The sequence below is a fragment of the Portunus trituberculatus genome, chromosome 18, assembly GCF_017591435.1.
Source record: "Portunus trituberculatus isolate SZX2019 chromosome 18, ASM1759143v1, whole genome shotgun sequence".
Taxonomy (NCBI): Eukaryota; Metazoa; Arthropoda; class Malacostraca; order Decapoda; family Portunidae; genus Portunus; species Portunus trituberculatus.
In genome coordinates, this window is record NC_059272.1 from 5,500,294 (window position 1) to 5,515,085 (window position 14,792).

General features: G+C 38.7%; 1 protein-coding gene across 6 annotated transcripts in view; it reads left to right on the forward strand.

The window, feature by feature from the left end:
- Positions 1-14,792, forward strand: part of LOC123505615 — a 98,969-nt gene that overhangs the window by 49,522 nt on the left and 34,655 nt on the right. For all 6 annotated transcript variants that reach the window (XM_045257152.1, XM_045257146.1, XM_045257148.1 and 3 more), the window contains one exon: positions 4,713-5,034. In XM_045257152.1, the coding sequence (XP_045113087.1) occupies positions 4,713-5,034 (322 nt within the window). The remainder of the gene's footprint in view (positions 1-4,712; positions 5,035-14,792) is intronic.

Sequence of the window (14,792 nt, forward strand, 5' to 3'; positions counted from 1 at the left end):
CTTACTATGATATGACTAGTGTTTTAAGGTTTTGCTATCCAATAACTATTATTGATGCAAACCATTTTTCTCCAAACCCAATATTAAAGAAATTTGTCTAACTATTAGCTAGGAGAGACACTCACATTTGCCAAATTTCTCCACTTGCTAGTTATTCTTGAAAATCACATTCATCACCTTGTTTATTTTACTATGGCTATTTTTTTTAAGGTGTTGCTATTTTAAAAATACTCTTGAAGCAGACAACGTAACTAAACCTAATACAGGCAACCCCTGCTTAACGAATGTTCACACAATGAAATTTCTCTACAACGAACATTTCCTTTTACCACCATCTGCTCGTATAACGAACACCAAACTCGCTTTAACAAAATTTTATTCAGGTAATTTTTTTCTAAGTTTGAAAGGCCAGCCATATCACGCAAGCCGACAGGCTTTTGAATACACCAGCGCCTCTCGTGGACAACACGCGCACCACTCACTCCTCTGCCCTTCCTCACTCTTAGTTCAAAACAAAAACAGGATCCAACACCAGCTCGTCATCTCACGCTCAACGTGCCACCAAAATGCCCTGCAATGTCGCCTAGCGTTACTAAGAAGAAAAGGAAGTCTCTTACTCTCGATGTGAAGCTGGATATTATTCACAGACACAAGAGAGGCGAGAAAACTAATAGCATTGCTTGCCACCATGGCTTGACTCTATTTACTGTCTACTATTTTCAAGTCAGCAGACTCTATTAAGAAGGCTGGTGAGACCGTATCTTCCTTGCAAGCTAAAAAGAACCACTTGAACTCGTGAGTCTGCAATGGATAAAATGGAAAGCCTTGTGGAAATGTGGTACAGATTGAACCTCCCAAATCCGGCAACCACCGGACCTTAGACTTGCCGGACCATGGAAAATTCCGAACTATACGTGGTCCCCAAAACACCCTCTATATACTTACCCAATGTTATACTGTTGGCATAGGGTCTGCACCTTAACACCTTTATCTAGCTTCCTCAATAGGTCCACTTTCTGTTGCACTGATATTGTCATATGTTTGTGCTTTTTCTTTGGTTCGGTTCACACACAACACTATCACTTCCTGGTCGCTTGGAAGCCATGTTTAGGGGCAAATATTACAGAAAAAAATGTTTATGCACCTGGAGGGGTGGTGCTTGCAATGAGCGGCAGTGTGGTACTGATCCAAATTTGACCCAGAATGCCCGGGCTCCAAAACACAGTACAGCGCTGCCGCATCCTAGCAGCGGTCCGGCAAATTACTCCGGCCAATTAAAATATTCCAGCAAACAAAAATGTTACCGGATGAAAGAATACCGGATCAAGGAGTTTTAACCTGTAGTTTTGTATGCGGTACAATGATGCGCCTTTTGTTTACATTCCATAGGTTGCCATCTAGCGTCTTTCCCGCTCCACTCTCCCTCCCTTCATGAATTTAAGATTATCAACATTATAAAGTTACGTACTTACATACATTTGTGTACATTATAATGACTTAGTCTTAAATTAAACTGCTTAAATGTTTAACTTCATAATTTTTACTTTCATTAAACTTTTTACTGTACTATGCACTTTGTTTACTCTCAATGGAAGTTCAAGTCAGAGGTCAAACTTTTTATAATTGGTTTGCTTAATGAAAATTTGCTTAAGGAACATTTTTTTAGAAACGCAACCTGTTCATTAAGTGGGGGTTATCTGTACTAAAGTTACAATTTGTGTTATCATTAGCCAGTAGATGCACTCACCTCTGCTACTGTTCCCAAAGATGCCTTTGTGTTGTTACAGCAGTGCCAACCCTGCCTTAGCTCCAAGGCTAAGTACTTAGGACGCCATTTTAAAAAAATGGCAGTGCCCAGCATAGCGTTTGAGTATTCACCTTTCAGGAAAAGGTGTTCAGGAAAGGTACCTTTAGGGCCAACGGCATCTTTAGTCATTTTGAGCTCACAGCTCCTATACTTATTGAGTCTATAGTAATACACAGTGTAGTACAGTAATTAATTCCTATAAATAAATATGTTGTTTGAATGATATGGAACTGTTATATGTTACACCCAGGATTTTAGTTGTGTGCTTTTGAGGAATTGCAGTGTTGTTTAATATGAATGATGGGATGCATTGGTGTTGGTGATTATTATTATTACTCATGGGAAGAGTACTTATTGATTTTTTAGGAGCCATGTTAAGTCCATTTGTGGTGTAAAAGGGTTGAAGTCTGTTAAGGAACATTTGCAAGAGTTAAGAGATTTTGTCTAGGCCTGGATGTATGCATCTGTGTAAGCTATGGTCAATTTTCAGTTTCATCCAACCAACCACTGTATCATGTGGCATGTTTTTCTGGTGAGATATGTAGTGAGCTTTAATTTAACTTAACTTTAACCTAGTTATACACAAAAATATGAGGGTGGGAAAAGCATGTGACACAAAACAAATTAGTGAAGTGAATTGTCGGCAATGCTGCTTACCAATAACACAACAATGCTCATGGCAGCTGCTGCCATCACCATCACAATCACCATCAAAGATGTAATTTATGTATTTTCAGAGATATTTGATGTGATTTTGTTGATTCCTGGCCTCTACAACATACATTACAGCAGTCCCTTTTTATATCACGGTTCACTTACTGTAGCTTCAGTGCATTACAAATTTTTATAAATAATGAATATAAATTGATATCATGGTTTCCTCAGTACACCACGGTTTTCTGTGGCTGGTCAAAATTTATATTTTCATAAACTTAGATGATTTATGTTAAAAAAAACATTTTCTACCATAAAAGATAATACATTAATGATTTCAAATAAAAACTAAATAAAGTAGTTTACTTTGAACATTAGTTGAAAAATTAAATTGATCATATAGTGTACTACAAAGAATCACTTACAGTGTATGGGAAAGTAAGCTTGGATGGCATCAAGGTCTTCCCAGGTTTCATACACGCTACACTATTGACCAGCAGAGAAGACACAATCGATGAGAACATGCTTTTCTGTATACTGGCTACTGATTGGCTTAGTGACTACAGCCTTAGGAGAAATCTTGAGCCATCTGTAGCATCAAAATCAAGATAAAGATTATCCCTCGCCATTCTTCCATTCAATTCACTCTGTATGCAAGCATTTTGAAACACCTTTAGATTTCTGTAGTGTTATTTTGGTATTTTTGTGTTAATTTTGACTTTACTTAAAGCCTTATAATGCTGCCTTAATGTTTTATACCTTCTAAGCTTTGTAACAATGACTCCAAGTGCCAGAGAAAGATACTTATGATATTGGAGAAGGTAAAACTCCTTCACTTGCTGAAGAATTGTTCAAAATTTGTAGAAAAGATTTATAGTAGTGTTTATGACTATAATAAAGGTTTAGAAGAGTGTTGGGAGGCTTATGAAAGCTTTGTTATATAAAAGAACATTGCAATACCCTGATGAATCACTTTAACAAATACTGTTTTTACTTTGTAGATTTTCACCTTTCATGGGTGGTTCTGGATTATAATACCTATGATACATGAGGGATTACTGTACTGGATTTAATGCTCCCTCACCTTAAAATTCATATTTCCCACAGGTCCCCTAAATATCACTGGTATGAGAGATAGGCAAAAGATTTTTGAAAAGAGTCATAACTTGAAAACTATCCATTAGTGAAGGAGAGAGTATAAAACATCAATTCACTCCAAGTTTCACCAATGAAATATAAGCAAGATGAGAAAATTGTTGGGTGTGAGAAACCCAAAATAGTCTTAAGTTATGTGGAGGTCTTGATGTGGTGGTGCTTTCTGGGATACCTCCTGACAATCCGACTAAACTGCTAATTAGACACATTCATCAGATTAATGAACATTTGCTTTACATAGGTTAGGTGTTTACAGAATAGTGCACCTGGTGTTGCTGTGCACCATTTGTTTAAATGCTATTGGAAATTCTTGTGCCTTCAAGGACTGTGCCAAGAGGATTATAAGCTCTCTGCTCTGCAGTAATGTTTGCTCCCTCCCCAAGTTTTGCACAGTGGTATTGCTTAGCAAGGTGGGTGGGTCATTTTGCTTTTCAAGAGGGCAGTACTTCACAGAATATTACAATTCTCACAATTGTGTGTGCTATTTTGTGACTCTTTTCTTATCAGAATGTGGCTGGCAGTGAGGTGGATTTGTATTGTAGTAGCAATCTTTCCTTTTGGGTTGGAAAGTAAAACCCCAAGCGACAGCCTCATTTATGTGTTTGTTTTGCGCCTTGCACTAGGTTATGTAGGAGAGAACCCAGTGAAGCTGACCTGAGGTAGAGGCAGCTAATAGAAGGGTGGAACTTGGTGTTGTAATTATTGTTTAATCACCATAGAAGGCCAGAATGGCCCTGTAAACGCTATTTTGGGGACCTGTACTACACTTTAGATAGTTGTCTGAAGAAATTGGTTGAATTGGCAACAACATTGAGAAGTGTGAAATATATAGTTTTAAAGCATAGTTGTCTGAAGAAATTGGTTGAATTGGCAACAGCAGTAAGAAGTGTGAAATATATAGTTTTAAAGGATAAAATATAAAAGATGGTAATGCACTTAACTATTTTAACATAGTTTGCTGCTAAGTTATGGGTTACAATATTATGTAAAATATATTATGATTCTTCAAAGTAAGTGACATACAGAATATTATTTTTCCTTTTTCCATCATATTCTGATTTACAGTATATCTGATATGTTTTACCTTTTCTTTCAGGCTTGTGGTAGAGTCAAAAGGCAACATTTTTCCCAGCTTGTCAACAAAATCCACTGTAAATAATGATGGTGAGAGGTTGAAGCCACCACCTTCCTGCATCAACACTGAAAGGAAAATCATCAAACTGGGCAGTGTATCAAAAACATCCTCAACTGGCTTAGATTTCCTTATCATTAAGAAAGATGATTCTGAAGTTAGTGAAGACAAAGAAAGCAACAAGAAGCAGAAACTGTTAAAAGAGAAGAGAAAAATGCAGTGTGAAGAAGAAACCAAGATGAAGAAAATGAAGGTAGATCATGAGGAAAATGAAGCAGTACTTTCGGTGAGTAACTATTAGAGCATTTTTATGTGAACCACCAGACATTCTTCTCAGTATCTTGTCATCCATGACATCCTCCTATAATTGTTAGATTAAATGAGTACTTACCAAGTATGAAGTTTGATCGAAATTTCACAAACATTTAAACTGTGTCAATGAGCTATTAAATGAGATGCCTGTCATGCATGCCTCACATCTGTCCTTCAGAAAATAGGTTGAAGGAAGCAGCCAAAAAGACAGTAAAGAACATTTAAGATCCCAAAGGGGAGATCAGCTGCATAGGGTCAGGGTTGGCATTTAATACCTCAGTGATACAGTTTAAATGTTCATGAAATCATGATCAAACTTTATGCTTGGTAAGTACTCGTTTAACCTAACAATTTCACTTCATGAAATTTAAGGTGACATCTCTGAGGAATCCAATGAGATCTTTAAAATGATTCTTCCAACCTTCAATAAGCTAAAACTAAAAAAAAAAAAAAAAAAAACATTAGTCAGGGGAAGAATCAAATACAAAGTCTCCTGAATGCTTAAGAGCATGTAATCCAGTATTACACCCAGTATCAGACATAAGTAATTACATTTCATGTGTAGAGGTAACAAAAATAAAAAAGTAGATAACAATTGTAAATAGTGCAGTAAAGCAAACAGGAGTAGATATAAAAATTGACACCAAAGGCTCACTATGCAGATCCAGAACATTAAGCCCCATCATCGTTAGATAAGACTGCTGTAGCAAACCGTCCTTGGTCATCCAAAGGTCTTTTATAAAACTTTGCAAAAGTCGACTCTCTTGCCCAGCCAACAGTGGACAAAACTGAAGAAAGAGGCAACTTCAAAGCTGCCTTACTAGACATGGCTGACCTGGTGGAGTGTGGGGAAAAAGTGGAAAGGTTAATGCCACCAGCTACCATCATATCCCAAGTCTTAATATCTTAATATATCCTGAGAGACCATATGGAAATGGGGGTCTCGTGGTCAAGAAAAAAGAAGTAACGGGTCCCCTAAAGTTGCTAGTTCTGTCTATGTAATCTCTAATAGTAGTGTGAACACATAACAGTTTATCAGTGGAATAAGGCACAAAACATAGTTCAGCCATATGAGAACCCGGCCAAGAGGTTTTCAGTGGGTCGTCTATCCTGAAGGAAACTTTGGAATCTGAAATTTTCATGTTCCTGATGTCTAATAAATGTAACATCTGGCCATGTTGCCCACAGAGCAGCAACATTAAAACTAAATTTTCTGGACAATTGAATATTTAACAAATTAGAGTCAGGTCCCATAGATTTTATATAATTGAGTAAAACATCAAGATCCCAGATGGCATGACAACAAAAAAGGGAAGGCCTCTCCTGGAAGACTGACTTCAGGAATCGAGTAACTAGTGGGTGCTGTCCTGCAGGTCTGGCATCAATCTGAGTCATTGCTGAGATTGCAGAATGTATAGCTATGTCCCTTGCCATTCCTAAACTCTTGCATGAAGTAGTCCAAGAGGAAAGCTACAGGTGGCTGAAAAGGATCAATTTCCTTACTGAGGCAAAAAGACACCCATTTGCCGATATATGACCCATATTGTAATGAAGTTCCCTTCCTCCATGATCCAAGGAGAAATTGGGCAAATTCTGGCAAAAATCCTTGTTTTTCAGAGGATCTGATAATAGCACTGCAACCAGTATCAGCTTGTGAGCCTGTGGATGTTTGCAAGAGGTGTCTTGTGGCAGAGTCAAGCAGTGTTGAGGAAGAAGGGGAGGTCGAGCTAGTAGGCGGAGAGCCATCAGAAACCATGTCTGAATCGGTCACAGTAGTAGAAATGCAAGAAGGATGGCCTGGAATTCCTGTAGTTTCTTCAGGACACTGAAAATCGAGCGGAAGGGGGGAAAAGCATATAAACTCTTGTTGGACCAGTCATGGGTGAAGGCTATGCTGCAACAGGGTCTGGCTTCCAAGATACACAAGCAGCCACTTGAGCATTGATCCTAGAAGCAAATGAGTCTTTTTCTGGTATAAAAAAGACCTGACATTGTTTCTTGAAGAAATGGGACTGGAACATCCATTTGGTATTCACATTATGCACTCTAGATTCTCTATTAAGCCTCTACATTACGAAGTCCCTCGACATACTCTGCCGATAAAGTACACGGGATCTTCGTGATTCGACGGTTCGCAGTTTGAATTATCGCCAATTCGAACTCAGTTAATTAATACTCCTCAAGGTTCCACCGACTGACTTACTAATTCAACATTCATATCTCGTGGTCAAATCTGCCGCCAACCCCAATTTCGCCACAAACCTGCCAGGCGGAAGTGTGAACTGATGCTACCCTGTGCGTCCCTTAAGGTGGCATCACACTAGCACTTTTCCATCAACTTTTGCTGTCAACTTTTATCAACATTGGTAATCACACACAAGCTCGCTTCCGCCTTTGTCATGTTTGTCGACTGTAAACAAACATGGTGGCCCCTTCACCCCAGCAAGCCGTTGCTATTTTTGGCCTTTAATGTTCCCTATGAAAAACTCTTCAGACAACTTTGTCTACTCATAAACAACAGAGCTGCTCATCTTGACCAATTGTTCCTTGGAATGTCGCAGTCCCAGAGAAATGTAAACAAACAACTGAACTACTTTTCACTGTTAGGTTAAGATAAATATATATATATATATATATATATATATATATATATATATATATATATATATATATATATATACATATACAGTAATACTCGCTTAACGAACAGGATAGGGGGTGTCAAAGCTGTTCGTAGAGCGAAAATTTGTTAAGCGGACATAATTTTCCCATAGGAGATAATGGAAATAGGGGGGGATGCGTTCTGGGCTGGTCCCCAAAATACCACGTGGGTTAAAAAAAAAATATATATATATACGTTTGGCAGCATATTGGGCCACCGGTTTACCACTACTTTTATGATGTCATAAGAGTCATTGAAAGTTAGAGGAGCTACGTACAAATTCTCTCACATTCTCGCATTTATGTTCACAAAACATTTCTATTAGCTTTTTACAAACCTTGCCCCCAAGAAAGGATTGTTTTGTAATGCATAAAGTGAAATCTTACATGGAATACCAAAAAATAAAGCATAGGTTAGATGAGCCACAGATGAAGCGGGAGACTTGCGTTGACTTGGCCGCTTCTTCTTCTTGTGACCCTTTTAGCCTGCGTGTTGTCTTTCCCCATGATATTTGTTTCCACTCCTCTATTGCCTGCTATAATGGATATCATATCTTAGTATTCATATACACTCATGCCATGAGGATAACCTCGACTCTGTGGCACTGAGTGGCAGTGAATTATTATTGAAATACTGTGGTATTTCATTAGTAATTCACTATCACTCAGTGCCATGGAGTCAAGGTTATCCTCGTGGCATGAGCATATATGAATACTAAGATATGATATCCATTATAGCAGGCAAGAGAGGAGTGAAAACATAAACATCATGATGAAAGTAACACCCAAGCAAAAGGGTCACAAGAAGAAGAAGAAGCAGCCAAGTGGCTGCGAGTCTCCCGCTTCGTCTGTGGCTCATCTTATCTCTGCTTTATTTTTTGATATTTCATGTAAGATTTCACTTTATGCATTACAAAACAATCCTTTCTTGGGGGCAAGGTTTGTTAAAAGCTAATAGAAATGTTGTTTTGTGAACATAAATGCATATATAAGAGGTGGTGTTCCCAGCAACTTCAGAGCAACCTGAAAGCAACCTTGTCACTGTCCCTCCAAGCGTTCATGGAAGCCATTTCGCTGCAAGAGGTTGCTCTGACGTTAAAGAATCTTGGATCCAGCCCCAGGAGTGCTAGAGACAGAGGCGGGGAGCCAGCCAATCACAGCAAAACTACCATGTTCGGTCCCTCACCTGGTAAATTCAAACCTCGAAAATTTGCTAAAACTGATTCAGTTGTACGTTATGTAGGTTTTTGGTCTAACTTTATATAGTACGTTAAACCGGAAATTCATCAAACGAACGTTCATTAAGCGGAGTATTACTGTATATATATATATATATATATATATATATATATATATATATATATATATATATATATATATATATATTTATATTATGTACAAATATATTTACATCTACTTATCAAGATTCTATTGATTTGAGATTATAGCATCTTTCCAATTAACAAGAAAATTAATTTTATAATGAAAGTGTTAATTAAAAACAATAGATCTTAATTTGACTAAATATTGATGCTAGAGGAAAACGATGTGTTTCCTCTGACTCAAGACGACAGAAAGCCACCTCCAGTCCCAGCCGTAAGAAGCACAATTTCCTGCCTTTCAAAGATAAGCTTGAGCTTATAAGAAAGTGTGAGGCAGGTATAGCTCATGGTGTCGTTGCAGTGCAAATGGGTATCCCTAGATCAACAGTATCAGCAATTTGGAAGAACAGGGACAAGTACCATGAGACTGCTGCAAGTGTTTTTATTTCCAAAAAAGTAATGCACAGCACCCTAATGTGTGTAATAAAAAAAAGTTAGATATAAACCTTAAAGTACGGTGATTGTATCAGTACGATTGTAGCGTCGCGTGCAGAGAGGTGGGGATCATTCCGGTAATTAGGATTTTTCCGCACTAAATGTTTGAATCTCTCCCCTTCACCATTGGTCCTGGGGCAAGTGGAGGTATCTGGCATCTTATCTCGCTCGCCTGCTTAAGCCTTGTGACATATGTTCCCTCACAATAGGTCATCTTTTCCCATTTTGAGGTGACATGTGGAAACCCCCTTGAACCAGAGGGAGGAAACTGTACTCTGAGTGATGTTATGTTAGTGTTACTTGGTAATGACATTGAGGAGTGATGAAAATGAAGACAGTAATTTTTTTATTGAGACAGAAGAAAGTGAAGGCTCCAGTAGTGATTCTGATGATTCTGATAGTGATCTGGGAGACAGCAACGTTCATAAACCTCCTCACGAAGCCTATTCCCCTCGAGCAATGCGCTGGTGTGTGTCACCACTGGTTGCCTCTACAAGACTGTGCTTGTCAGCCAAGTCACATGAATCCCATTGCTAATAAGAGTTGCCAGATTCCAATTGTTATAGAAATCCGCAATACAGGTAGTCCTCGATTATATGGTAGATGCATTCCAGAAGGGACCATATAAAGTAAAAATTGTATAAAGTAAGGAATGAATACCCAACTCCCTAGACTTTTTTATAGTATAAAAGAGCAAATCAGAGCTTTGTACAGTACCTCCAGCCCCTTTCCATCAAGCAGCTACACGATCCTCATGAGCGTGACTCCCAGCACATCCACTTCATCCCTTGGTTGAACAGCCTCGCCCTCCAGGGCGAGGCTCAGGGGCGTCCTCGCACCACTACTACTACCATCACCACCACCGCCACCACCACCACCACCACTAAACTGTGAAGGGTCTTTTTTTTTTTTTTTTTTTTTTTTTTTACCTGTAAGATGGTTTTAAATTATACTTGTTAATAGAGCATCTTATATTAAGACAGATTGTACTAATAAATCAGTCGCTCCCCACTCCCCCATCATTCCTCCTCCTTCCTCACCCAGTGATAGGTGCTGTACCACTTAGTACCGCACGTGAGTGCTTTTAATCACCGCAATAATGTTATCGTGTAATGTTTATTAGTAAATTGCATACTTGTTGATACAATCTGTCTTAAATGTAAGATTGCAAAACTTAATATTAAAACATTCGGTATTTAGCCAAGTGGCACCTCCGGCTGCTGCAGCAAGCCAGCAACAGTCGTCGTCACCTCAAAAAACAATGGACTATCGCGCACCTCTCAGAAATTTTAAAGTCATCTTATGGGTAAACAAAACCTAAAAATGTATATGTGTATATAATATTTTCTGCTTAGAAATACATGTTCTATCACCTCTTTCAATATTTATAGAAAGTCGTGTTACACCCTGGATATGTATATGCACTATGTGCGTTGGTTACACCGGTGTACCAATACGTTATGGTTTTTAATGCTCCATACTACAAAACACTATCTCAGGAACACTGAGTTGCCATCCGCGGTTAACGTGTTAACATAATGAAAGAAATAAGAGGACAATAACCTAAAATTTGGTGTGAGGTCGTCATGGTAAACATGGGGCCTTCGGGGAGTGCCGTCATGGTCAGGGGCCGTCTTGACCAGGAAACGACTTTGAAGGATGCATTCAAAATAAAATAATCTTTCACTGTACGTATTCATTTTGCATTAAACACATTTCTTATTTGCTTATTAATGCTTTTATTAATAAACTTGCAAAGACATGAAAATGAATATGAAAAAGGGAAATGTTTAAACAAAATTATTTTATTAGCACCTTCCTTTAATTTGCTACTTCCTCCTCTGATGTGTCACCATTGTCGTCATCTGTCTTTGATTCTGTTACTTGACTTGTTGTGTGCAGTCTGAAGAAGCTTGTTATCGATTGCTGTTTTTCTTTGAGAAGAACCTCATAGCATGTTTTTTCCATGACCCCTCTGATGGCTTCTTTCAATATTTGGGTCATTTTCATCAAGAATTTCCTGACTGCACCAACAAGTCCATACACTCAGGCAAGTTGGCTGCTGTGAGGGCTCTCTTGGGCATATCACCGCCAGCTGGAGATGCAGAAGGGCGCTTGGTAGCCATGGTAAACACTGGGCACAAGAGAGGGAGATGTTGCCACAACATTTCTGAACTAGATTGCCACGCGAATTTTATCTTTCTTGAAACTGTATAATTCTGAGGAATTCATACAATGTGATGAATAACTCCTCTTTTTGGACACCATATAACTCTGAATTCGTATAAAGTAAATTATAAATTGAGGACGATCTGTACTTGTAATATGTTTTTTTTTTCTTTTCCTGTTTTACACATCATTTCATATATCTGAGTTTGCATTTTCTTGACATGAAAGTGCAAAAATTCCTACTTTTACATCAAATTCAAATGCCCAAAAGGAGAGAGAGAGAGAGCGAGCGAGCGAGCGCGGTGTTATCGGAGCTTGGATGGTATTTCTTAGCGGTGGGTTCAGCCATGAATTTTTTGATATGCAATAACTTTGCTCTTAGAGGTCATAACATGTTAAAACTACATCGTTGTACTCAGAATAACACAAAGAAATATGTTTTTATAAGCAAAAAATATTTTTAGCATTTTTGACAGGTGTGATTTTTCCCCATTGCAACAGATGGAAAGTAAATCAACTCCCCGTACTTTAAGGGTTAATAGTATTGATTTAGTCTTAAGTTAGTGTTTTTTAGAGGTTATAGTGATGTTTTGAGGGGATGTAGGCTGGAGGTTGGTCCTTATCCCCACAATTCTTAAGTATCTTATGGGAAAAATTGCTTCATGATTTGAATAAGCGCTGATTCGATCGATGAAAAACTGCCCTAACCCCGTCAAATTGCAAGGATCCCCCGTAATACTCCATGAATTTTGTACAAATATTTTTGGACCACATCCCACATCCCCCCTATTATCTGTTGTTTCTTATTACTGTAGAATTACATGTTTGTTTTATGTGAATTTTTGATATACACGATGCCTCTTGGAACGCATCTAGCGTGTAAATCAAGTTACCTGTATTTATTTGGCTAAATTAACATGGTTTTATTATTTACCATTCTAAATATTAGAAGTGTATTTGAAGTAAAGGGGAAAGCAAGAAATAATAAGAGAAAGCAAAAAATAATAAGAAAAACAACAAAACAAAGAATATGTAAACACAACGCTCACTGCATCACTGCCTTCACCACTCACACAACATTCAGTCACCATCTTCCCCTGAGCTTTTCCACTTTATCAAAAATCCACTTATCAAAAGTAACCCCACAGTATAAAAGTTAACACTTGTAAAAAACTAAACACAAGACGCCAATGTCTTCACCCCTCACAAGCACTCGCCGTCGCTGTCCACTCTCCTGCGCACAGTTTGAAATTGCATCTGGCGCTCAGTTTGAAAACATGATTGGGCCAAATCGCATATAAGCAAACTGACCTCACAAATTTAGTTAATTCTAATATTTTTTCGGTTGCGTATTAACAAAAACATGTAAATTAAACATGCATAAATCAAGAGTTGGAGGAAGTAGTATATACCTACCGAAACATTAACGTACTCCCAGAGAGATCTAATAGCACTAGTTCAAGGGGTGCTGTGAACCTTCCATTAAAGCTAGTTGTGATCTTGCTGAATGTTTCCCTTTGTGTCTCACAACTCAAGGGGGCAGTCACAGCCTACCCGCTAAAGACGACTCTCCTTCTTCACACAAAACTACATGCACTTACCACACATACACTCTTCACTTGAAAATGAAAATTTAAAAGAAAAATAGGATCTCAAAATAATGCCACGGAGTCCCCTTCTGGGGAGGGAACCAAAAATGTCCCCAGGTGGGACACTTTTCTTGATAACAACCCCAAATGCCTTGACACCTCCCTCAACTTTTTTTACATTAACTTCTGCAACATTCGTGGTCTTAGATCTAATTTTCAATCTGTAGAACACCACCTCTCCTCTACTAAACCTCATCTTCTTTTCCTCGCCGAAACACAGCTGTCCAAGGCCCCTTCTCTGTTCCCTCCTACTTTCTCTATTCTCATTTTCATTCCAAAGCTGGATGTTGCATCTATGTACGCAATGACTTAGCTTGCTCTTGTGCTTACACTCTTGAATCTTCTGAGTTTTCCACCATCTGGCTACGACTTAACAGTCACTCTCAAACTAAATTCATCTGTGCCGTTTATCTCTCCCTTAACTCTTTTGACTGTAGTAAATTCTTCAACTACTTAACTTCCAAATTGGAGCACATTCTGTCCCTCTACCCTTTCACTGAGATTTCCATTCTTGGAGATTTCAATGTTCACCACCAGCTTTGGCTTTCATCTCCCTTCACTGACCATCCTGGTGAACTAGCCTTCAACCCTGCTATCCTCCATGACCTAGAGCAACTGGTGCAACACCCTTCTCATATTCCTGACCGTCTTGGAGATACGCCCAACATTCTTGATCTCTTCCTTACCTTTAATCCTTCTGCTTATACTGTCACCCTTTCACCTCCATTGGGCTCCTCTGATCACAATCTCATTTCTATATCTTGTCCTATTTCACCAATCCCTCCACAGGATCCTCCAAAGCGAAGGTGCCTCTGGCATTTTGCCTCTGCCATATGGGGGGACCTGAAGAGGTGTCATGCTGATTTTCCCTGGAATGATTACTACTTCCGTGTCAGAGACCCATCTCTTTGTACTGAACGCATAACAGAAGTGATAGTGTCTGGCATGGGGGTGTACATTCCTCATTCTTTATCTCAACCTAAACCTTCTAAACCTTGGTTTAACTCAGCCTGTTCTCGTGCTATACATGATAGAGAGGTTGCCCACAAAAAATACTTGAGTCTTCCATCTCCTGAATCTCACGCACTTTATATCTCTGCCTGGAATCATGCCAACTTGCCAAACACTCCTTCATAAATAAAAAATGTCAAAATCTTTCAAACTTAAACTCCCCTTGAGACTTCTGGCATCTACCAAAAAACATCTCAAAATAACTTCACTTCTTCATCTTTCCCTCCTTTATTTCATCCCGATGGTACCACTGCCATCTCTTCTGTCTCTAAAGCTGAACTCTTCTCTCAAACCTTTGCTCACAACTCCACCTTGGACGATTCTGGGCTTGTCCCTCTCTCTTTTCTTCCCTCTGACCATTTCATGTCTGCAATTAAAATTCTTTGTAACGATGTTTTCCATGCCCTCGCTGACCTAAACCCTTG